Raw genomic sequence first — 25525 nt, 5'->3', positions numbered from 1 at the left:
GTGATGTATGAGATTGATCATATTCTTGTAATAGGATTCACGACTTGCATGTCGATGAGTATGACAACCGGCAGGAGCCATAGGAGTTGTCTTTATTATTTTGTATGACCTGCGTGTCATTGAATAACTCCATGTAAATTACTTTACTTTGTTGCTAAACGCGTTAGCCATAGAAGTAGAAGTAATCGTTGGCGTGACGACTTCATGAAGACACAATGATGAAGATCATGATGATGGAGATCATGGTGTCATGCCGGTGACGAAGATGATCATGGTGCCCCGAAGATGGAGATCAAAGGAGCATGATGATATTGGCCATATCATGTCACTATTTGATTGCATGTGATGTTTATCATGTTTTACATCTTATTTGCTTAGAACGACGGTAGTAAGTAAGATGATCCCTTATAATAATTTCAAGAAAGTGTTCACCCTAACTGTGCACCTTGCGAAGGTTCGTTGTTTCGAAGCACCACGTGATGATCGGGTGTGATAGATTCTAACGTTCAAATACAACGGGTGTTGGCGAGCCTAGCATGTACAGACATGGCCTCGGAACACACGCAATACACTTAGGTTGACTTGACGAGCCTAGCATGTACAGACATGGCCTCGGAACACGGAGGACCGAAAGGTCGAGCATGAGTCGTATAGAAGATACGATCAACATGGAGATGTTCACCGATCTTGACTAGTCCGTCTCACGTGATGATCGGACACGGCCTAGTTAAACTCGGATCATGTTTCACATAGATGACGAGAGGGATGTCTATCTGAGTGGGAGTTCATTAAATAATTTGATTATATGAACTTAATTATCATGAACTTAGTCTAAAATCTTTACACTATGTCTTGTAGATCAAATGGCCAACGTTGTCCTCAATTTCAACGCGTTCCTAGAGAAAACCAAGCTGAAAGATGATGGCAGCAATTATACGGACTGGGTCCGGAACCTGAGGCTCATCCTCATAGTAGCCAAGAAAGATTATGTCTTAGAAGCACCGCTAGGTGAAGCACCAATCCCTGAGAACCAAGACGTTATGAACGCTTGGCAAACACGTGCTGATGATTACTCCCTCGTTCAGTGCGGCATGCTTTACAGCTTAGAACCGGGTCTCCAAAAGCGTTTTGAGAAACATGGAGCATATGAGATGTTCGAGGAGCTGAAAATGGTTTTCCAAGCTCATGCCCGGGTCGAGAGATATGATGTCTCTGACAAGTTCTTCAGCTGTAAGATGGAGGAGAACAGTTCTGTTAGTGAGCACATACTCAGAATGTCTGGGTTGCACAACCGCTTAACTCAGCTGGGAGTTAATCTCCCGGATGACGCGGTCATTGACAGAATCCTCCAGTCGCTTCCACCAAGCTACAAGAGCTTTGTGATGAACTTTAATATGCAGGGGATGGAAAAGACCATTCCTGAGGTATATTCAATGCTGAAATCAGCTGAGGTAGAGATCAGAAAAGAACATCAAGTGTTGATGGTGAATAAAACCACTAAGTTCAAGAAGGGCAAGGGTAAGAAGAACTTCAAGAAGGACGGCAAGGGAGTTGCCGCGCCCGGTAAGCCAGTTGCCGGGAAGAAGTCGAAGAATGGACCCAAGCCTGAAACTGAGTGCTTTTATTGCAAGGGAAGTGGTCACTGGAAGCGGAACTGCCCCAAATATTTAGCGGACAAGAAGAAGGCCGGCAACACCCAAGGTATATGTGATATACAAGTAATTGATGTGTAACTTACCAGTACTCGTAGTAGCTCCTGGGTATTTGATACCGGTGCGGTTGCTCATATTTGTAACTCAAAACAGGAACTACGGAATAAACGGAGACTGGCAAAGGACGAGGTGACGATGCGCGTCGGGAATGGTTCCAAGGTCGATGTGATCGCCGTCGGCACGCTACCTCTGCATCTACCCATGGGATTAGTTTTAAACCTTAATAATTGTTATTTAGTGCCAGCTTTGAGCATGAACATTGTATCTGGATCTCGTTTAATTCGAGATGGCTACTCATTTAAATCCGAGAATAATGGTTGTTCTATTTATTTGAGAGATATGTTTTATGGTCATGCCCCGCTGGTCAATGGTTTATTTTTGATGAATCTCGAACGTGATGTTACACATGTTCATAGTGTGAATACCAAAAGATGTAAAGTTGATAACGATAGTCCCACATACTTGTGGCACTGCCGCCTTGGTCACATTGGTGTCAAGCGCATGAAGAAGCTCCATGCAGATGGACTTTTGGAGTCTCTTGACTACGAATCATTTGACACGTGCGAACCATGCCTCATGGGTAAGATGACCAAGACTCCGTTCTCCGGAACAATGGAGCGAGCAACCAACTTATTGGAAATCATACATACCGATGTGTGTGGTCCAATGAGTGTTGAGGCTCGCAGAGGATATCGTTATGTTCTCACTCTCACTGATGATTTAAGTAGATATGGATATGTCTACCTGATGAAACACAAGTCTGAAACCTTTGAAAAGTTCAAAGAATTTCAGAGTGAGGTTGAGAATCAACGTGACAGGAGAATAAAATTCCTACGATCAGATCGTGGTGGAGAATATTTAAGTCACGAGTTTGGTGCACACTTAAGGAAATGTGGAATAGTTTCACAACTCACGCCGCCTGGAACACCTCAGAGAAATGGTGTGTCCGAACGTCGTAATCGCACTCTATTGGATATGGTGCGATCTATGATGTCTCTTACCGATTTACCGCTCTCATTTTGGGGTTATACTTTAGAGACTGCCGCATTCACTTTAAATAGGGTTCCGTCGAAATCCGTTGAGACGACACCGTATGAATTATGGTTTGGGAAGAAACCTAAGCTGTCGTTTCTAAAAGTTTGGGGATGCGATGCTTATGTCAAGAAACTTCAACCTGAAAAGCTCGAACCCAAATCGGAAAAATGCGTCTTCATAGGATACCCTAAGGAAACTATTGGGTATACCTTCTACCTCAGATCCGAAGGCAAGATCTTCGTTGCCAAGAACGGGTCCTTTCTGGAGAAGGAGTTTCTCTCGAAAGAATTGAGTGGGAGGAAAGTGGAACTTGATGAGGTGATAGTCACCCCTTCCGAACCGGAAAGTAGCGCAGCGCGGGAAAATGTTCCTGTGGTGCCTACACCGACTGGGGAGGAAGTTAATGATGATGATCATGAAGCTTCGGATCAAGTTGCCACTGAACTTCGTAGGTCCACAAGGACACGTTCCGCACCAGAGTGGTACGGCAACCCTGTCCTGGAAATCATGTTGTTAGACAACGGTGAACCTTCGAACTATGAAGAAGCGATGGCGGGCCCGGATTCCGACAAATGGCTAGAAGCCATGAAATCCGAGATAGGATCCATGTATGAAAACGAAGTATGGACTTTGACTGACTTGCCCGATGAGCGGCGAGCCATAGAAAACAAATGGATCTTTAAGAAGAAGACAGACGCGAATGGTAATGTGACCATCTATAAGGCTCGACTTGTCGCTAAGGGTTATCGACAAGTTCAAGGGGTTGACTACGATGAGACCTTCTCACCCGTAGCGAAGCTGAAGTCCGTCCGAATCATGTTAGCAATTGCCGCATACTATGATTATGAGATATGGCAGATGGACGTCAAAACGGCATTCCTTAACGGCTTCCTTAAGGAAGAGTTGTATATGATGCAGCCGGAAGGTTTTGTCGATCCTAAGAATGCTAACAAAGTATGCAAGCTCCAGCGCTCAATCTATGGGCTGGTGCAAGCATCTCGGAGTTGGAACATTCGCTTTGATGAGATGATCAAAGCGTTTGGGTTTACACAGACTTATGGAGAAGCCTGCGTTTACAAGAAAGTGAGTGGGAGCTCTGTAGCATTTCTCATATTATATGTGGACGACATACTATTGATGGGAAATGATATAGAATTCTTGGAAAGTATAAAGGCCTATTTGAATAAATGTTTTTCAATGAAGGACCTTGGAGAAGCTGCTTATATATTAGGCATCAAGATCTATAGAGATAGATCAAGACGCCTCATTGGTCTTTCACAGAGTACATACCTTGACAAGAGATTGAATAAGTTCAGTATGGATCAGTCCAAGAAGGGGTTCTTGCCTGTATTGCAAGGTGTGCAATTGAGCACGGCTCAATGCCCGACCACGGCAGAAGATATAGAAAAGATGAGTGTCATCCCCTATGCCTCGGCCATAGGGTCTATTATGTATGCCATGCTGTGTACCAGACCTGATGTAAACCTTGCCGTAAGTTTGGTAGGAAGGTACCAAAGTAATCCCGGCATGGAACACTGGACAACGGTCAAGAATATCCTGAAGTACCTGAAGAGGACTAAGGATATGTTTCTTGTTTATGGAGGTGACGAAGAGCTCGTCGTAAAGGGTTACGTCGATGCTAGTTTCGACACAGATCTGGATGACTCGAAGTCACAGACCGGATACGTGTATATTTTGAATGGAGGAGCAATAAGCTGGTGCAGTTGCAAGCAAAGCGTCGTGGCGGGATCTACATGTGAAGCGGAATACATGGCAGCCTCGGAGGCAGCACAGGAAGCAGTCTGGATGAAGGAGTTCATTACCGACCTAGGGGTGATTCCCAATGCGTCGGGCCCGATGACTCTCTTCTGTGACAACACTGGAGCCATTGCCCTTGCGAAGGAGCCCAGGTTTCACAGGAAGACCAGGCATATCAAGCGTCGCTTCAACTCCATTCGTGAAAGTGTTCAAAATGGAGACATAGATATTTGTAAAGTACACACGGACCTGAATGTAGCAGATCCGTTGACTAAACCTCTCCCTAGGGCAAAACATGATCAACACCAGGACGCAATGGGTGTTCGATTCATCACAATGTAACTAGATTATTGACTCTAGTGCAAGTGGGAGACTGTTGGAAATATGCCCTAGAGGCAATAATAAATGGTTATTATTATATTTCTTTGTTCATGGTAATTGTCTATTATTCATGCTATAATTGTATTGTCCGGAAATCGTAATACATGTGTGAATACATAGACCACAACGTGTCCCTAGTAAGCCTCTAGTTGACTAGCTCGTTGATCAACAGATAGTCATGGTTTCCTGACTATGGACATTGGATGTCATTGATAACGGGATCACATCATTAGGAGAATGATGTGATGGACAAGACCCAATCCTAAGCATAGCATAAAAGATCGTGTAGTTTCGTTTGCTAGAGCTTTTCCAATGTCAAGTATCTTTTCCTTAGACCATGAGATCGTGCAACTCCCGGATACCGTAGGAGTGCTTTGGGTGTGCCAAACGTCACAACGTAACTGGGTGACTATAAAGGTGCACTACGGGTATCTCCGAAAGTGTCTGTTGGGTTGGCACGGATCGAGACTGGGATTTGTCACTCCGTGTGACGGAGAGGTATCTCTGAGCCCACTCGGTAATGCATCATCATAATGAGCTCAATGTGACTAAGGCGTTAGTCACGGGATCATGCATTGCGGTACGAGTAAAGAGACTTGCCGGTAACGAGATTGAACAAGGTATTGGGATACCGACGATCGAATCTCGGGCAAGTAACATACCGATTGACAAAGGGAATTGCATACGGATTGATTGAATCCTCGACACCGTGGTTCATCCGATGAGATCATCGTGGAACATGTGGGAGCCAACATGGGTATCCAGATCCCGCTGTTGGTTATTGACCGGAGAGGCGTCTCGGTCATGTCTGCATGTCTCCCGAACCCGTAGGGTCTACACACTTAAGGTCCGGTGACGCTAGGGTTGTAGAGATATATGTATGCGGAAACCCGAAAGTTGTTCGGAGTCCCGGATGAGATCCCGGACGTCACGAGAGGTTCCGGAATGGTCCGGAGGTGAAGAATTATATATAGGAAGTCCAGTTTCGGCCACCGGGAAAGTTTCGGGGGTTACTGGTATTGTACCGGGACCACCGGAAGGGTCCCGGGGGTCCACCGGGTGGGGCCACCTATCCCGGAGGGCCCCGTGGGCTGAAAGTGGAAGGGAACCAGCCCTTAGTGGGCTGGGGCGCCCCCCTTGGGCCTCCCCCCATGCGCCTAGGGTTGGGAACCCTAGGGGGGGGGGGCTTCCCCCTTGCCTTGGGGGGCAAGGCAACCCCTTCCCCCTTGGCCGCCGCCCCCCCCCCCCTTGGAGATCCCATCTCCCAGGGCCGGCGCACCCCCCCCAGGGGGCCTATATAAAGGGGGGAGGAGGGAGGGCAGCAACCTACAGCCTTGGGCGCATCCCTCCTCCCCTGCAACACCTCTCTCTCTCTCTCTCTCGCAGAAGCTCGGCGAAGCCCTGCCGGAGACCCGCTACATCCAGCACCACGCCGTCGTGCTGCTGGATCTCCATCAACCTCTCCTCCCCCCTTGCTGGATCAAGAAGGAGGAGACGTCGCTGCACCGTACGTGTGTTGAACGCGGAGGTGCCGTCCGTTCGGCACTCGGTCATCGGTGATTTGGATCACGGCGAGTACGACTCCGTCATCCACGTTCATTGGAACGCTTCCGCTCGCGATCTACAAGGGTATGTAGATGTACTCCTTTCCCCTCGTTGCTAGTAGACTCCATAGATGCATCTTGGTGAGCGTAGGAAAATTTTAAAATTATGCTACGATTCCCAACACGCAACACACTCTACTTATGGGCTGAACATGCCCAGTTTGCCAGACTTCATCGTTTCGGCCTCGAGAGCAGCAGCCCATTAGGACAGCTAGGCGACATGCGGGACAAACGGTTGTAGACAGGGGATCCGACGGCTAGAGATACCCAGATCGTCAAATCAGACTGTCGGAAATGCAAATCGCTGAGAGGGCTCGCTTTAGGCTCGGTATACTGACCTAAATTGCTCCAAAACTTATGACGATTGGGCCCCGTATGACAGACTCTGGCTGCATTTTTTGTCAGAATTGTCATAATGACAATTATTATGTCAATTTGCCCAATATTGAGACTCTCCTAGAGGTTCTTAAGGCTACTCATAGTCAGGAGTATCATATACTAGTATTATGCATATGATACTAGTGTATGATACTACCCTCATAGTGCATAGTATCACAGATTGCTATCATAGATGATTCTATTTATGGCCATGCATGTCATATAGTAGCAAAGTATTAATTATGGTACGGTATCTATATATGTTACTCTAACTCTCTCTCTTTTCTTTAATTATCTGCCACATCAGTGTGTTTGTTAGTCCCGAGTGTATGATACTGACTAAGATACCACCACTATGGCCAGGACTCAGAGCCCAGGTCTGCCGGCAAGGTTTCTTTAATAGGTTTGTTTATTTATCGAGAACGGGATTCACGCCTGTCCTGCTCCTGCCTGCTCAGATGTTGGAATCTCGGCACTCCTGCAAAATTCAGAGTGAGTACCATGCTACGTGTTCTGCCTGCTCAAATGTTCTCTTGGAATCCTGGCAGTCGAAAAATTCAGAGCGAGCATCACGCCACATGTACGGCCTACTCACATGTCAGATGTTGGGTCAAAATGTATCATTATATTCCAGCTAGCTTGTGTACGGCCTACTCACATGTCAGATGTTGGGTCAAAATGTATCATTATATTCCACATGTACGGCCCAATTTATTGATGTTAAGTTGGGCCCTTGTTTGGACAGAAAAATAACCAAATGGCCATGATGACGGTGTCCTGGATTATGGGTGCACACCAGGACTCCCCTAGAGCTCCCCCGCCCTAATTTGGGGCTAGTCTGTGAGATTTTAATTGCGTTGATTCCATGAACTCATTGTAGTAGTACTCCTCATCCAATTCCATCATCTTTCCCTAAAAATAAACAATGAAACCCTCAAAAAACGCTTAACAACATTTCACCGAACGGATTGGAGGAGGCTACATGTGTAAATATTCAGCTACTGATACTCGGGTCGAGCGGCGGAGGTCTGACAGGGTATGGGGCGGGAGGCCGGGGTGGTATAACGGTATTGTTGGTCTGGGAGGGAGCAGGTACTGAGCAAGGCGGGAGGGATATATTGAGAAAGACGCTAGCTCTAGGTGAGTTTCGCTGTGCGACAGGGTTGTCGGAGTCCTAGGTGGGGGAGGTCCGGACTCCCTTAAACCACACCCAGCTTTTACAACTGGTTTGCCAGAATTCAAGCACGTGAACGCGTCCACATAAGTATGTGGCGTCGCGTTGGATGGAAAAAATGGTTTGGACGCGTCTGCCAAGACATTTGCGGGCATTTTTTGGCATGTGTTTGGAGATGTCCTTGCCATACATACCGCGAGTTTGGGTCCACGCATTGGGCCGGCGCTTTGGTCCATTACATCAGCGAGCAGTTTGGGTCGGCCGGTTGGAGGTGCCCTTACAACACGTACCATGATTAGACGCTTTATATGGGAAAAAAATCTGTGACTGGAGAGCGCATACCGTTCGACTATTTGGTCTGGAGACACCCGCGCAGACCCCACATGGAAGTAACCCTATTTCCCAACCCGCACGTTGCTCCTCTCTATCCTCGGCAACCCCACCCGCCGGTCGGCCAGCTCGCCAGAGTCCCAGCCTCAGGTCCCTGCGTCTCCGCCCCCTAACTGTCTCTCTCTCTCTCTCTCTCTCGCTCCCTGGTCCGAAGCTCTGCAGCTCATCCTGGTCACCTTCTACCTCAAGTCTCGCCACACTCGATGGCGCACACAACCTGTTAGATAGAATACATGCATGGGTTCGCCCGCGTGCATGCTACATGGGCTGTTGCGTGTGCGGCTGCTACCGGGTTCTATTGCGCTGGTAGGCGCGGGCGGCGGTCCGGCGGACGAGAGCATCATGCGTATGTGGTCGTCACGGACACCTCCCTCTCGACCATCACCGCAACTCATCCCGGTCACGTTTCACACTCCACGGGGCACACATTCTATTCGATAAAATATGTGGACGGCTGGGGTTGTCCCTTAGAGCAACTCTAGCAGACCCCGCATCCCGCCGGCCCACAAAACGTGTTTGCAGTTCGCATAAAATGGCCTTTGCGGGCCAGCGCGGACGGCCACATATGCAGACCCTCAAACGGACCCGTACAAAAGTATATTCGCGAAATATGCTTTTTTATGGGTCGGCTTTGCGGGGTCTGCTCTTTGCGCCGCTGCATCCCACATCTCATCGGCCCGCAAATATCACACTTGATGGCGCACGCAACCTGTTCGATAGAATACATGAACGGGTTGTTGCGTGTGCGGCTGGTAGGCGGGGGCGGCGGTCCGGCGGACGAGAGCATCATGCGTATGTGGTCGTCGCGGACGCCTCCCTCTCGACCATCACCGCAACTCATCCCTTGGGTATGTGGGCGGCGGTCACGTTTCACACTCCACGGGGCGCACAGCCTGTTCGATAAAATACGTGGACAGCTGGGGATTTTCCCTTGGGTACCATGGCTACACTTTTTTGACAAATGAAGAGGACATTTGACCCCGCCTCTTGGAGATGTCCTTGGTTCTCACTTGTCGAAAATTACTTTTACCTCGTGATAGCTGGGCCTAGCGCGCAGCAGGTGCTCGTCCGGGCAACCAGAGTGCGAGCCACCTTATAAGCCGGCCCGGCTGAAGAGCGATGCATGGTTCAGGAGCTAGCTAGCTAGGCACACAAGCTCAACCAGTCAATGGTGCACATAACAACCAACTTGGGGGTGGTGATGGCGGCCGCAGTGGTGGCGATGCTGACGTCGCCGCTCCTTGCTGGAGCAGAAGTTTCTCCGGTGGAGGCGCAAGGGATGCCCGACTGCGACATCACCTGTGGCAACATGAGCGTGCCGTACCCGTTCGGCATGGGCCCAGCCCGGTGCTACTGGCCGGGGTTCAACCTCACCTGCGACCGCGCAAGCAACCCGCCGCGGTTGCTGCTCGGCGACGGCACCCTTCAAGTCCAAGAGTTGTCCCTCATCCCGACATTTGTGGCCGTCATACGCATCGGCGACATAAAAGTCGACGACCTCGGTGACGGCACACTCGGTAGTGGTCTTACGACCGATGGCCCCTATGCAATTTCATCCAACCAGTTTATCCTGGTGGGCTGCAACGTTCATGCGACGCTCAAGAACGGCGACGTGACCATGAGCAGTTGTTATTCTCGCTGCAAAAATGGTGATGGACTCTCCCAGGCGCGGAACACACTCGAAGCAGGCATGCAATGCTCTGGCAATGGCTGCTGCCAGTCGGACATTATCTTCAACCCTGCAGAGGTAGCAGAAAGGCTTGTCAACAGCACGTCCTACGACGTGCATCTCAAATGGTTCGGCTCGAACCGGAGCACGGATCAGCAGTGGCCCGCACTTGTCTTCGTCGCAAGTAAAGGCTGGTTCAGCCATACACCAGTCTTCCACGAGCTGTTACGAACAGACGGCCCTGCATCAGTGGATGGGATGCAAGTTCCCTTTTTGCTGGACTGGGAGGTCGTTCGCCATGGCGCAGAATGCCCCAACGTCTGCAAGAGCAAGTACAGCGAGTGCACAAAGGGTAAGAGAGGCTACACATGCTTCTGCAACGACGGCTACCAAGGGAATCCCTACATCACCGACGGATGCAAAGGTCCGTTCTTTGTTAATAATACCTTCTTTTGCTGATTCTAGACCAGCAATTTTTTTTTTGTTTAATGCTAGGATCTGTTTGTCCGGCTATGTGTAGATATCAACGAGTGCAGTGATCTCGGATGGTACGACAAATGTTATGGTGATTGTATCAATTTGGATGGATCATTTCAATGCCGGTGTCCGCCAGGAACACATGGCGATGCTACCCTGCCCGGTGGCTGCCTCATTCCCATCTCACGTAAGCAAATATTGCGGCAACCTCATTTATATTTACTTACGAGATGAAGGCATACGAGGGATGAACAAGAAAGAACAGATCATATCCATATCTCAACAAGTACAATAAAAGTTTCAACACCGGATACATAAGTGTGCAGTTAAAAGATCAGCAACTAGCCAACTACCGAGTTGGTAATTAGTTATTTAGTTCCATTATCTTATAGAACAAATGCAGGATCATTAACATAATAGATTGCACACTCAAAAGTTATATTACTAGTTAGACTTTATGGATACCCTGTGTTCACAAATATAAGGTGTTCTAACCTTCTTGGGAATCGGATAAGAGGCGGAGCCAGGATTTAAGCATAGGGCGGGCAAGCCAAGTAGATAAAAAAAATCCAGTGTAAAAGATATGGGCCCAAAAGATATTCATAAAGAGCAAGGTTAAAATTTTGCAGACCAGCCTAACAACTTCAGAAGTTGGAAAGTTGAAACAACCAGCTTAGAAAATAATTAATCTTAACAGTGCTTGGCAGGTTTCTTTTCATAGTGGCTGAATTTTAATCTCAGAATTAGCTGTATTGCATACTCTTGACATAGGAATTTTTTTGCATCACAAATATGAACTCGTACAAACTAATTTGCATCATGATAATTTCTAGGCCACGCACAAGATTTGAATTCTTGATAGCATCTCAAATCAAACAACAAAACAACTAAAATCTAATGTAAAATTTCAGAACTAATACAAGATGAGAAACTGAGAGAGACCAGTATAGTAGGATGTGTCAACCTTGGCTAGTTCGTTAGCCATGAGCAGTGAAGTAGGGTACATCGCCGGCTCGTGGTATGAATCGGATGGTGAACAGGAAAGCAGAGAAGCATATGCAGGCGGACGGCAAAGGTACAGGACGGCGGCGCCGGAGCCTGGCATAATCCCACGCTAATCACGGGAGAACATGGCTTTTCAGGAAACTAGAGCGGAGGCTAACTGGCCAATCTGAATGGTAGCGGGCTTTTACATGGTCTCTTTTTCTTTTAATATCCAGAATACACTCTGAGATAGAGGGGGGGCCAAGCACGTGTGTACGTGCAATTCTCTCGCTAGTTACATATACGTGCTATCGTTGTGGAGGGGCAGTATATGGACACGTGTTAGTGTGTTTCAATGCGTATGTGGTCTATATAACCACAGGTGGACTAAAACAAGACCATAGATCATCAAAGGGATTAGCATGGTTCACTCCAATTTTGCAAATTTACTCATGAATATGCAATGTCATTTTGTTACGGAACTATCAATTCAGACTTCCATCCAGAACATCAAAAGTGAAAGTTCACATCAGAGGCCGAACAGATGAAACTTGAAATGTTCTTGCCCCAACGTAAAAAGAACGCAACTGATTTCAACAGCTCACAACTTATGACAAACCAATTGACCATAAAAACATTCACCAGCAAATCCATGAAAATCATCTTGCAGATGAAACTTCTGCAAAAAATGTTAACTTTTTTCAAACGAGACACAAGATATATTAAGAAGAAGAGAGTTGCAACATTTAATTAGAGGAAACTGGGCGTCATCGGCATCATCACCCCATCTAATAAGACAACTTCAACTTCGCCTTGCATAGCCACAAAGTTACCAACTGTCGAGAGGATGCACTGAGCAACAAAGCAATGCCAGACAGTCGACCGATATGTCGAGGACATCGCAGCTCCGATTTTTCTGAAGAGCTTCACAAGAGAAAGTTCAAGCTTGGCACCTACCTAGTCCAACGCAAGTACAGAACCTCCAGAGAGCACCACACGCTGAAAACCACCCTCATGGAGTCATCGTTGCCACAGTGGCCCCGTCTCCCGCAGCTTCAACTTCTTTGTCACAGCAAGAAACCAACAGAGGCACACCAATTGACGCACCGGACTGTCAACATTAGAAGGGGAAACTGTGTAACCGGCTCCGCTCACCACCATCGTCATTGCCACATGAGTCCTAATGCCACAACAACCTCCCACACCACTGGTCGAGCACCTACCGGCCGCGATGTCGTGCACGTCCAGCCTGCCAAAAGCACAAAAGGGCCAACATCTTGAAGATCATGCCCCCAAGAGTGAAAACTACGATGAAGATGATGCCACCACCTGATCCAATAGAAGGAACATGACTTTCGCTCGAAGATCTTGACCCTAGAGTAGGGGTGCACCAAACTCCTCAACACCGCCTCCAAGAAAGATAGCGGCGTCCATAGGCGCTCCCTGCTGGCAAGAACTAGCCAACCTCTCACCCGGAGCAGCAAAACGTTCGCTCCCACGCAGGCGAGCAATGTCAACCAGTACCTGTGCTGACCCGTGCACCCCTGCTCAGCATTCGGGACAGCGCCACACAGGGACCACCATCGCACTCATTGTCACTACTATGCTGCAAAGTAGCACCACCGCATCAGCTAGCCTCGGACGATCCAGATTCAAGCACCGCACCTCGGTGCCTACAGGCGCATGCCAGCGTGTAGACTGTGAGCAGGGATGGGAGGTCTGCACACCACCCCACCCAGGCCGGCCGAAATTGAGCTCTGAGGCAGGGAGCCCCGCTACTGGATCCGTGCCATAGGACGCCAGGAGGCACCGACTGAGGAGCCGGCAGAGGAGCCATCCACCATATCGGTGCCCTGGCCACTTGGACGCCGCCACCGGCCGCCCAGCCGGGTGAAGAAGTGCCCTCCCTCCACCAAGGACACTCGCAGCCGCGCCTTGCGCCATGCCACACCGCCCCAAGACCGAGCTATTTTGATGATTGATTGCGTAGAATATGCAAACTTGCACCGCAAGAAGAGGTGTTTATTGCATTGTCGTGGGTTCAAAAACAACATTTATTGCTTTCTTGCTACTCGTGATGACGAGATTGTCTTTGATTAGCACAACTTCGCCCCAAAGATACAACGCAAAAATCTTAATTTCAATGATATCTTTGACTTCCATATTTGTTTATTATTTTCAACCGAAATGTATGTGTTTGTGTGAGTGCACGATACATCGAGTCAAGTGTGCAGGACCCAGATGTAGTTAGATTCCAACTAAACACGTCCCATCCATGTGTCAGGCTAATGGCATCCAACCATGATAGAGGATGTTGTCATGGCATAACAGAGGGGTTAATCAAATTCCGCCTAAATGATACATCTGAAGTGGAGGAGCTGAGCACATGCGCAATAGTATCATTCTTGTCGTGTACAATGTGATAGGTCGGATACTGTTCCGGAGAGTGGCATTTCCTAACCACTTGTCCTTCCAGAAACGTATTTTTGAGCCATCCTTTTTTACAAAAAGAAAATCAATGTGGTTTCCTTTGCTGCCATCAGGCGAGCCCAAAAGTTGAATCTCTAGGTTTCCCTCATGACTAAAACATAACTTTTTGGCCTAGATACTTATTGCGCGGTAGGCTTTGCCAAACGTCATCCTCAGTATGTAATTTGAACATCCATTTAGTAAGTAAGGCATCAATTTTGACCTGAAGGTCTTGAATGTTTAAACCAACCTAGTCTTTCGGTCAACATACCACGCACCATGGCCTATACCTTTTGTTTTCACCATCTTCTTGCCAATAGAATATGGATGTAAAATAATTCAGCCTTTGCAGAACTCGTTTTGAAAGTTGAAAAACAAGGGCATGTAGAGAACCATATTTGTGAGTAGTAAATTGATCAAGGCAAGACTCTGGCCATATACAATGAGTACACACACACACATACACACACACTGTGCTGTCCGAACGGGAGGAAGAAGAGGCTGCCCAAACACATCAGAAATTGAAGTCAATGACTAACAACGATGTTGCTGCTTTTTCAAATAGGTAACTGCAGCACGTTTTGCGGTGACGTATACGTGCCGTACCCCTTCGGCATTGGCGCCGCCCATTGTTACTGGCCAGGGTTCAACCTTACCTGTAATACAGGCCAACAACCAGCAAAGCTACTCCTCGTCCTCAGCGACCCCGACTTCGGCATGGACAACAACTTCCATGTAACGGAGATCTCCCTCCGGACCAACACGGTGCGCATACTCCGCACCAATGCCATCATGCCTATCCCCTCCGGCCAGTCAAGCACTGTGTCTTTCTTTGGCAACTACTCGGAGGCACCCTACTCGCTATCGACTGGTAACGAGTTCATCCTATCGGGCTGCAACCTTTATGTGATGCTGATCGGGAATGACACCGAGGATGTCATCAGCGGTTGTGCCTCCTTCTGCCCCTCCAGCATCAGTGAAACCTTCTTCGGGACGGTATTGCAGCGAGCAAACAGAGGAAGATACTGCAACGGCATGGGCTGCTGCCAAGCGAATATCCCCATGTCCTCCAACGGCTTGCCCACGTCGTTGATGGTTGTCAATAGGAACCGCGACCAGGAGTTGACGTCGCAGCCCGCGTACACACTAATTGCAGAGGAGGGGTGGTTCGATCAGCGACGGTTGTCCAAGGAAATAGCAGGGCGGGAGAAATACGAAATAGCCAAGGTACAGGTTCCCCAAGTTCTGCAGTGGGAGGTTATACAGGACTTACCGCGGCCTGATGATATGACGGCACATCCGGGCTGTCCAGTGGAGGTAGCCCGCAAGCTCTGCAAGAGCAAGAACAGCTACTGTAAACGAGGGAGCAGAGGCTATTTATGCCAGTTTATGGATGGCTACGACAAGCCGGGCAGCAACCCCTACCTTCCCGACGAAGGTTAGAACATGTATCTACGATTGTAATATAGAAGTATGTGTTTACGCTATTAATTTCCTTGTTCCTCTATCATTTTTTTAACGTAGTGTATTTTACTTTTGCCTCCAGATGGACGCATGCCCTTACCTATAGGTGAGTAACCCTGCAACTTTATGAGGATCCCTCCGTCATCCTCTTGTTTAATTTCACATGAAGAAAAGTATTATAGTATTTCCCATTGAAAATGGTCGCTTACCCTCCGCTCTTACCTGTAGAATGCGCTAGTCTAGAGCAGGACCTGTTATTTGTTTCAAGCAGTACATATTGGCATTCTAGTGTAGGTACTAATCGGCCATTTTGCCTTTTCCCATGAAAATAATAGCTTACTACCCGTAAGTACATAATTTGATGCATGTGTCTTGCTCCAACTTGAACTGTGGCATTTAAATTTATTTATCTCAAACCCTGAACTTTCTCTTTCTCAAACCAATTTTCTTCTTGTAATACGAACTCAGGAAGCCAAAAGGTTACTTGAGTGAACTTTGTTGATTACTCCTGCTGCTTAATAACTCTAGACCAATGTATAATACCATGCTGATGTGATGATAGAGAAAATGAGTAATACTATGTACATCTTTGTAGGTTTATACCTCTGCATAGGAGTTGCTGTTGGGGCAGTCATCATACTATTTGTTCTCGCTGGATCCTTCACACATAAGAAATTCAAACATCGAAGAGCGCAGATGTTGAAACAGAAGTTCTTCGAAAAAAACCGTGGACAATTGTTGCGACAATTGGTATCTCAAAGAGCGGATATTACAGAGAGAATGATTATAACCTTAGACGAGCTTGAGAAGGCAACAAATAAATTTGATAAAGCTCGTGAGCTTGGTGGTGGGGGGCATGGTACGGTCTACAAAGGAATTCTATCAGATCTCCATGTTGTAGCCATCAAGAAACCAAAGGCAGCGATTCAAAAGGAGATTGATGAATTCATTAATGAGGTTGCTATCCTATCACAGATCAACCATAGAAATGTGGTAAAACTCTATGGTTGTTGCCTTGAAACAGAGGTCCCCATGTTGGTCTACGAGTTTATATCCAACGGCACTCTCTATGATCATCTTCATGTTGATGGACCAAGATCATTGTCATGGAATGATAGGCTACGGATAGCAACTGAGACAGCCAGATCTTTAGCCTATCTTCACTCAACAGCTTCAGTACCGATCATCCATAGAGATATCAAGTCTGTTAACATACTTTTGGATGATACTCTAACAGCAAAGGTCGCAGACTTTGGAGCTTCAAGGTATGTTCCGTTGGATAGATCAGGGATCACAACAAGAGTGCAAGGTACAAGAGGATATCTGGACCCCGGGTATTTCAATACCGGGCGTCTCACGGAAAAAAGTGATGTGTACAGCTTTGGTGTCTTGCTTCTGGAGTTGTTGACTAGAAATAAACCATTTTCATACATATCTTCAGAAGATGAAGGCCTTGTTACACATTTTTCTGCCTTATTCACACAAGGCAAATTATCAGAGATACTAGATCCGCAAGTTATGGAAGAGGGAGGCAGTGACATGGAAGAAGTCGCAGCGCTTGCAGCAATGTGTATTGCATTAAGAGGAGAGGATCGTCCGTCCATGAAGCAAGTGGAGATCAAACTCGAAGGCACTCAAGCATCCAGGGGACATGAGGGGGGTGGTGTAAGAAATGGTCCATGGACTGCAGATGGAGGTAGGAGCCAGGTATTGTCCAGGCAGTATAGTATGGAAGAGGAGTTCGCTTCATCTGCAAGGTATCCTCGGTAGTTCTGCTTAAGACCGAGCTCATCAGTGCATTAGTTGTAAACACCACAGTTTGGATATTCTCGTTTGCACTCATTTCCCTTCTGCATTTGGTCTCTTTGCTTCCATGGCAGCTACTTTTCTTCATCCTTTTTTTTCCCAAATAAACTTAGTGTTAACACTCAGTGTAATGTTATAAACTTGTTGTAATCGTGTGCTTAGCTAAAGCAAAAGAGTGTAATGAGCTCGCTTTATTCCGACCGATTCTTCTTTACTTGTGTCTTTCCTTGAGCTACGCTAACCTGGAGTTATCCAAAAGGTCAGGAGAATCAAACACCACAAATTTGTCTATCCAAGTGTGTGTGTTTCTTCAGACTCCAAAATGTTATGGACTGGAGCAGCTGGACCAGCACCCATTACAGATGGATAACCTCCAACCGCTACAAAGCTCTTATAGATTTGGACATTCGGCTCTCATTATGAGTCAATAGAAAGACATAACAGTATCATAACCCTCAGTAAGATATCCCCCGCGTCGCTCCTCCCGCGGGCGACACGGGCGCCGCCGCCACCCCTTGCCGCTAGCCCTCCTCCTCCTCCCCTTCCCCGCCGCCGTCGACCAGAGCCGCCGGGGCAAAGCCCCCCGCGGTGGCTGGCGGCGGGGGCCTTCTCCCCTCCTCGCGTTCGTGGCCTGCGGGAGCGGCCAGGCCGAGCGGAGGAGCCGGGGCGCGCGGATCCTGGCGGCGCGGCGGTGACGATCTTGACGGTGGCGGCCCCAGAGCGCGGCTGCAGATGGGTCGATGCCGAGCAGTGTGGCGGCTGCGTGCGGGTCTCCTCGTGGCGGCGGCCTTCGTCGGTGGCGGGGCGGCACGTGCGCGGCATCCGGCGAGGGGTGGGGACGCGGCCAAGGTGACTTCTCGTGCGAGTACGCGGAGAAGTGGCTGCGGCCTGTGTCCTTGGGGAGGATGGCTGTCCTCGCCCAGATCCGTCGGCGGCATGGCGGCGGAGGTCGCAGTGGCCGGTTGGCGGTGGCGGAACTTGGCCGGTGGCAGCGGCGAGGTTCTGTTTGGATCCCGGGGCGGCGGCCCTGGAGGGTGGCGGCTGGTGAAGCTAGGGCTTCCCGCGGCGGCATGGCGTGGTGCAGTCCCTGTCCAAGGCGGATCTGTGACGACGATCTGCTTTGGATTGGTTCGGATCAGAGACGGTGACGAGCACGCGTGATCCTTCTCGGCGGCTCTCGCGGCTTGGCGAGGCGGGGTGGGAGCCCTCCTCCTAGGCTCAAGTGGTGGCACACTCAGGCAGTGGCCGGTGCACCAGGGATCCCACGGTGGCACTGTTGCTGCGGTTGGTCGCCGGATCTAGGCGGATGGATCTGGGGCTTTGAAGGCGGTCGAGACGGTGCACAGGTTGTTGGGTGGATTTCTTGGGACGGATCCGGGTGAAAACCTGGTCTTCGGTTGATGGCCGGAGCAGGTGATGACGATGCCCTTATCATCGTTTCCTTCATGAAGGCATCATCGAGGTGAAGCTCCCTACTCCACTCAATACCTCCGGGGGAAACCCTAGATCAGCTGATCGGATGTTGGCGGCATTCATGTGTCGTAACCCCCGTTGGGGCGGCATTCTTGGAGGTGCACTCGGCTTCGCGGGACCAGCGGACGACTTCTTTGGTGGAGCGGTGCTTCATCCTACACATTGACGGCGACGGATCTTGACGGCGTGGTGCAGTGCAGATTCGGAGTTTGATGTGGGAGGATGGACTCGCGCAGGAGAATGGCGCTGTGGCGTCGATGGCAGAGAGACCTGGCACGGTAGATGCAACGGTACAACTCTGAAGATGGACTCATGGCAGGTGGCTGCGGCGGCCTCATACCCGGCAGGCGTCCTGGTTGAGGAGTGTGCCGGACTGATAGGTGCCCCATACCAGGCAGGCGTCCTGGTTGGGACCTCAGGTCTTAGATAATTAGGTTTGGCTGCGATGTCTGTTTGGTATTAGGGGGCTATCAGCGCCTCTTCATCAATTGGATAGGTGTAGCAACAGTTGTTGCTTAGACGGTGGCTTTAGTCTTGCTGTTGTATGACTTTGTAAGGTCTTGTGAGAATAATTAATAAAATGACCGCATGCATCGTCTAGATGCAGAGGCCGGAGGTCATCCTCCTTTTGTAAAAAAAATATGGTTACAACTGCGTATCGTAGGATTGTAAGGATCGTCGGCCCTGCGAGTCGTATCTCTCTTGCACAATTGCGCCAGTTATTTTTTTCGAGGGGAATTGGGCCTTGCACATGTTTTATTTTATTTTCGACAAAGGGTGTATTTTATTGGCTCAAAATAAGGCATCAAGAGGATATACAAACATAATGAGCACACCGCCAACACCAACACATGCACACAACAACACGCCTGCAAATAGCAAACACCAACACCAACACATGCACACAAGAACACGCCTGCAAATAGCAAAGTCATATAAGACCAAAGCCATGCGTAGGCAATGAAAAAAATCAGAGCGACCAAATCCATAATAGGCAAACTACAACAATGACCATATCCGCACCAACTATGTGACGGCACCGCACGAATGACGAGATTCTTCAACAGCAACGCCTTCAGGAATGGAACGATGCTCAGTCGCCACCGTCACCGGTTTCAACCACTTATGGTCATAATCGAGATTTTCACCCTGAAAAATCAGTCCGAGCATATCCGAGCAATGCCTTCAATAAGGTAATGACGTAAAAAAAATCGCCAGTGCTAGGCATAACCAACTTGGGTCACCTAGGTTTTCACCTCAGAACTTGATACCGGCCTACCGGGTGCTTGAGTAGCACCATCATCAAGTCACTCGTGTGTTGCCGCCACCACATTTCCCCGATTTCAACAGCTACATGCGATGTGTAATCGACACCGCTGCACCACCATTCCTCTGCGCCAAGTCATCATCCTTAGTTTGCATCTCACCGTCGAAGTCAACTACCGAATTTGAAGTAAGAAAACCTCACGAAGATGTATCGATGGCCACCGCAATCCACATCAAGGTCGCTGCCGGGACGAGATGACCAATCGTCGACGTGGGCCCAGCAGGCAGCGGTGCGTCGGATCTAAACGTAGCAGCCACACTGACGATGGCCGCCGCATCTCATCTAGGACGCCCAATCTTCATGACCCGGATCTGGCCCCTGGGCAACGGCCGCCGCCATGGCGCCTCATCTGCCAGCCCAGATCTGGACGCGAGCAGCGCATGGGGGCGCTTGTCCTCTCGTCTGGATAGCCACCAACGGCCACAGAGCACCGCCCAAAGCCGCCGCCGTCGGTGAGATGTCACACGTACGTGCAAAGCAAGCCCTCAACCAAGCACACATTGATTTGTTGTCAAGCAATACATGCACATCTAGAATCGATTCGATCTCTCCGGGTCTTCGTAGTCCCTGAAGAACAGCCATAAGCAGGGGCCCCGCCGCCGCCGTCAGCTGCACACCGGCGGCGTCCTTCGGCGACGGTGGGAGGGAACGATAGGAGGAGAGGGAGTTAGGCGGGGCAACGCCGCCGCCGCCCGTGTCGCCCGGGATGAGCAACGCGGGGGCCAGAGCGTGATTTTTGGAGAGGTTTGCTATTGTTGTTGGTTGTCCCTCACCAACGCACATGTTTTACTTGCTGAATTATTATACTGCTATCTTCCTTAACTTTCGAATTTACATATAAAGTGCGTTGCAAAATTCTTGTACAATACCCAACGATACTCACATCTCTCCAAAATGCCACATTGAGATCTGGCCTCTCCAAGGCTTTGTTTAGGGCCGGCAAAATAATGGTAAGCGTCGTGACAGTTTTCCCTTCGAAAAGGAGGACTTACCCTCACACAATGCACACAGGCATGAGACAATTTTCATCGCATTAGCAAAGCTAGTGCCTTGCCATTGATAATGACCAAATTAAGCATGGTGCTAGAAATATCTATTAATTTACATCTATGGTGGGACAAGCCACATGTCAGCTTGAACGCCACGCTTATATAGAATATAAAATCAATGTGACACAATCACCTTCCGCCATCACAAACTTTGATTTTGAAATCCCGCTAGTCCACTACACGTGTGGTGGGACAAGCCACACGGGGAAACGCTCCCGGACCGAACTTTCGGCCGGTCTCGAGGGCCACGCTGGCTCCAGCGTCAACGAAAACGCCCCCCCGCTTAAGACGTGTGTAGGTGGGCCTCACACAACTGCCCTGAATCTTATCCTTATCCTTTCTTCTACCTTCAGCCCCATCTCTCTCCGCACGGTGCTTCTTCTTTTCCTTCCCCCCGCGCTGCCGCCGGCCGGTGGCTGCTGCCGTCCATGTGCTCCGCCGAGCCAGGGGACTGCCCCACTGCTCGCCGAGTTAGGGGACTGCCTGACTACTGCCGACCGGCGCCCGCTGCCATGAAAAAGGGTTGCAGCAAATTACATCACCGGTTGTATCAAAAAACAAAGACGGTTGTAGCAAAACATCGCCAGCGTCGTCATGGGTCGCAGCTAAGACTTGAAGCTTTTTTCAATACCGGTTGTAGCTTCTGTAACCGCTGGTTGCAATTTTTTGTTCTTGTCCATGGCTTTCGGCTCTATGGTTGAAGCTTTTCTTATCGCCGAATGAAGCTTTTTTCATCGCGATATGAAGCTTTTTTGGTCACTGGTTGCAACTTTCCGGCAGGCGGGTGAGCTGCAGTCGTCAATTGGTTTTTCATCTTTTTTGCTACCACCGTTTTCTAGTTTGCTGGAAGCATCACATTTTTTTGCTACCACCGTTGTTTTTGGATGTGAACCACGGGGCGTCGTCGCCATTCATTTCTGCAGCGGCGAGGGAGAGGTGAGGGGATGGGAAGCACAGGTGACCAACGGAGCTGCAACCGGCGAGCCGTGGAGATGCAACCAGCAGCTCAAAAGGCGACGGGCGACGGCGGCGACAGGTTGGTCGTTTGCTCGTTCATGGCGAGCGCCGGCGGCGCCGCTGTTCTGTTTCCCGCTGGCCTCGTCAGATTTGGTTGGTGAGCAATGCTTCGGTAGACCCCCCCTCACAAAGCGTATAAAGGACAATATAGACATTTCACAAATTATACGGTAGTCTGTCGTACACGTATTAATATACTTTTTTGAGACACGTATCCGTAATAAATGCGAAAAATAAAAACACTTGCATCATGTATCGAACTCACCACCTGGACATGAATGGAAACGATGCTAACCAGACAAGCTAGTAACTGAGTACAGCTTAAAGGCAGCGCTAACGTTTAAAGTACTTCCTCCATTCCTAAATATAGTGTGTATAGTTTTTGGCACGGAAATTAAAAAACGGACATGGAAGGAAAATTTCACAAGTTTTGGCCGAGATTTCACCTAACTAATTGACATGAGAAAATAGAGGAGCTTGCTTGATATAAGGAAACGTAAAAAAATCCCTAAAAAAATTATCCAAACAAGTGGTGCAACGCAATACACCTTATATTTTGGGTTTTTTTCTCAAAAAACTATACACCTTATATCAAGGAATAGAGGGAGTACTATTTAGAACTGCAGATCCGACTTTTTTTTCTTTTCCAATACTTTTGCAAAACAGTGCGAACAAATTTTTTTGAAAATGCCAACAATGTTTCAAATCATAAAAAAAGAATATTCTTTTCTTAAATATGAACAGTTTTCTAAAAAGTGAATTTAAAATTCGCACTTAACATTTTCCTAGTATACGGTGTTTTTTTTCAAATACAAACTAAACTTTCTTTAAAATATATGCTGAATATTTTTGAAATGCACGTTGAATAAAATTAGTAGACACGATGAACACTTTTTATACACAGTGAACATTTTCCTAATATACGGTGAATACTTTTCTTCAATACGGTGAGCTTAGGGAACCTTCTAAAAGGTTCCCAAAATCGGTTGCTCGTTCAAAGTGGGCAGACGCTTATCTTGTCGGTCGCTCCGTTTCAACAAAGCCATGATGGTTTGACACCCTCGGACGGCAAATAGGGTTCGCCTTCGGGAAGTAGAGTCAAATAGAAGGTGCTGCGCACATTACGCTGCCTCGACTGGCCCCGCCCATTATCGCACGCGAAAACAGGGAAAATACATTAAAGAGAAAATGGCAATGCGTGGATCAAACCCTGTAACTCTCACTGCCGAACACTCGCCGCTAGGTACACAAACTGATAAGCTCAAATGTCTAACTACAGAAACGCAAACTACTAGAACTATCATTTACCTATTGGGGAACGTAGCATGCAATTTCAAAAAAATTCCTACGATCACGAAAGATCTATCTAGGAAATGCATAGTAACGAGAGAGGGAGAGTGTGTACACGTACCCTCGTAGACCGAAAGCGGAAGCGTTAGGTTAACGCGGTTGATGTAGTCGAACGTCTTCACGATCCAACTGATCCAAGTACCGGACGTACGACACCTCCGTGTTCAACACACGTTCAGCTCGATGATGTCCCTCGAACTCTTGATCCAGCAGAGGGTCGAGGGAGAGTTTCGTCAGCACGACAGCGTGGTGACGGTGATGGTGATGTGATCCGCGCAGGGCTTCGCCTAAGCACCGCGACGCTATGACCGGAGGAGTAAACTGTGGAGGGGGCACCGCACACGGCTAAGAGAACAATTGATGTGCCTTTGGGTGCCCCCCGCCCCCGTATCTCTACTCCTAATGGAGCAGTTAGTAGTCTCGCTTTCAGGTTTTTTTTCGTCCCACCTGCCATGGTTTTTTTGGTACCTCCTCCCACCTTCGCTGGTTTTTTTTCATAGATTTTTTTTCGTCCCCTCCCCCCACTTCATCGGTTTATTTTCGCGTCACCCTCACACACAATGAAAGAAATCTGAACAGATCAGAACTTTCCATACTGGTGCAAGTTATTTAGTAATGTAGAATCAATCACCAACAATCTCTAAAGATCAAATCTAAATTAATTAACCTTACCTTAAATCACTCAATCACATTAATTAGAAAACAAATAATTGATTTTCAGAAAAATCGCTCAATCACATTAACCTTACCTTAACTCACGGATGGTAATCAATCTCCAAACAAAGGAAACAATACATCGAGGGAGCAGTAAATAAACACCCTTTCTTATGACATGTATATGATCTTCCCTTCCCTCTCCGTTGTCGAGCGTTCTTGATTCTCGAGGGCGAGGCTTGGGCTGCGTCACTGGGTCGCGATGGTGCCGGAGGACGGGGACGGCGAGGCCGGGTGCCGCGGCACCGCATTGGCCGCGGCCGGTGAAGGGGGCGAAGAAGGGCAGCTTCCCTGGCCCTGGCCGTGGCCGTGGCCCTGGGAGTTGGTGCGTTGGAAGTGGCACTTGAAGGACCCGGCGTGGGTGGCCGGCGCGTAGACGCACTTGGAAGCGGGCCCGTAGCCCGCGCCGGACGGCGCCGACGCCGACCCGGGCCACCTCCTTCGCGTATTCTTGGAGCTGTGGCTGGCCGATTTACATGAAATTAATTCCCTCAGTTGTGGTGGCAAATATAATACACATAATCCATATTGTTATGCACTAGCGTGTGTGTGTGTGAAATAGATGGGTTATGGTCCCGTACCCAATAAGATGGATATGTTTGTGTGTTAGAGAGAGAGAGAGGGAGAGGTGGAGAGAGAGTGAGGAAGAGGGAGGGAGAGAGAGTGTGTGTGAGGATTTGATGGTAAAAAAGGTCGCCAATGTCACTTGATATGTATGAGAATATTAATATTGAACTTTTAAAGTTAATGTGGCCCCGTTGCAACGCACGGCGTTCTTCTAGTATAAAGGAGGGGAGGAGGAGGCCGGCGGCCAGGAGGGGCGCGCCATGGGGGGGAGTCCTACTAGGACTCCAGTCCTAGTAGGATTCGCCCCCCCCTTTTCCTTTCTCCACCGGCGGAAAAGGAAGGAGAGGGAGAGGGAGAGGGAAAGGGGGACGCCGCCTCCTCTCCCTAGTCCAATTCGGACTGCCATGGGGGGCGGCCACCCCTTGCGGCCCTCCTCTCTCTCAACTAAGGCCCACTAAGGCCCAATATTTCCCCCGGGGGGTATCGGTAACCCCTCGGTACTCCGGTAAAATACCCGAATCACTCGGAACCATTCCGATGTTCGCATATAACCTTCCAATATATCAATCTTTACCTCTCAACCATTTCGAGACTCCTCGTCATGTCCGTGATCTCATCCGGGACTCTGAACAAACTTCGTTCACCAAAACACACAACTCATAATACAAATTCATCGAACGTTAAGCGTGCGGACCCTACGGGTTCGAGAACTATGTAGACATGACCG

The 25525-nt window shown here is 48.7% G+C and overlaps 1 protein-coding gene across 2 annotated transcripts; it reads left to right on the top strand.

Annotated features, from left to right (window-relative positions):
- The first annotated feature begins 9548 nt into the window (after positions 1 to 9548).
- On the top strand, positions 9549 to 17498 carry LOC123080995 (wall-associated receptor kinase 2). Of its 2 annotated transcripts, XM_044503952.1 has the most exons (5): positions 9549 to 10525; positions 10622 to 10765; positions 14597 to 15469; positions 15578 to 15601; positions 16091 to 17498. In XM_044503952.1, exons 1-5 carry the CDS (start codon positions 9601 to 9603, stop codon positions 17263 to 17265), a joined length of 3141 nt encoding a protein of 1046 aa, XP_044359887.1. In that variant the 5' UTR covers positions 9549 to 9600; the 3' UTR covers positions 17266 to 17498. The 2 variants fall into 2 exon arrangements, with proteins under 2 accessions (XP_044359887.1, XP_044359888.1); XM_044503953.1 differs by lacking the exon at positions 15578 to 15601.
- Positions 17499 to 25525: the final 8027 nt, after the last annotated feature.

The sequence above is a fragment of the Triticum aestivum genome, chromosome 3D (genome assembly GCF_018294505.1).
Source record: "Triticum aestivum cultivar Chinese Spring chromosome 3D, IWGSC CS RefSeq v2.1, whole genome shotgun sequence".
Taxonomy (NCBI): domain Eukaryota; kingdom Viridiplantae; phylum Streptophyta; class Magnoliopsida; order Poales; family Poaceae; genus Triticum; species Triticum aestivum.
Note: the sequence above shows the minus strand (reverse complement) of the source record. Positions and strands in the feature narration are given on the sequence as shown.

Coding starts and splice junctions, on each gene's coding strand:
- LOC123080995 (XM_044503952.1), top strand. CDS start 9,601: ATGGTGCACATAACAACCAACTTGGGGGTGGTGATGGCGGCCGCAGTG. Junction 10,766..14,596: donor CTGCCTCATTCCCATCTCAC/GTAAGCAAATAT, acceptor TTTTTCAAATAG/GTAACTGCAGCACGTTTTGC. Junction 15,602..16,090: donor ACGCATGCCCTTACCTATAG/GTGAGTAACCCT, acceptor ACATCTTTGTAG/GTTTATACCTCTGCATAGGA.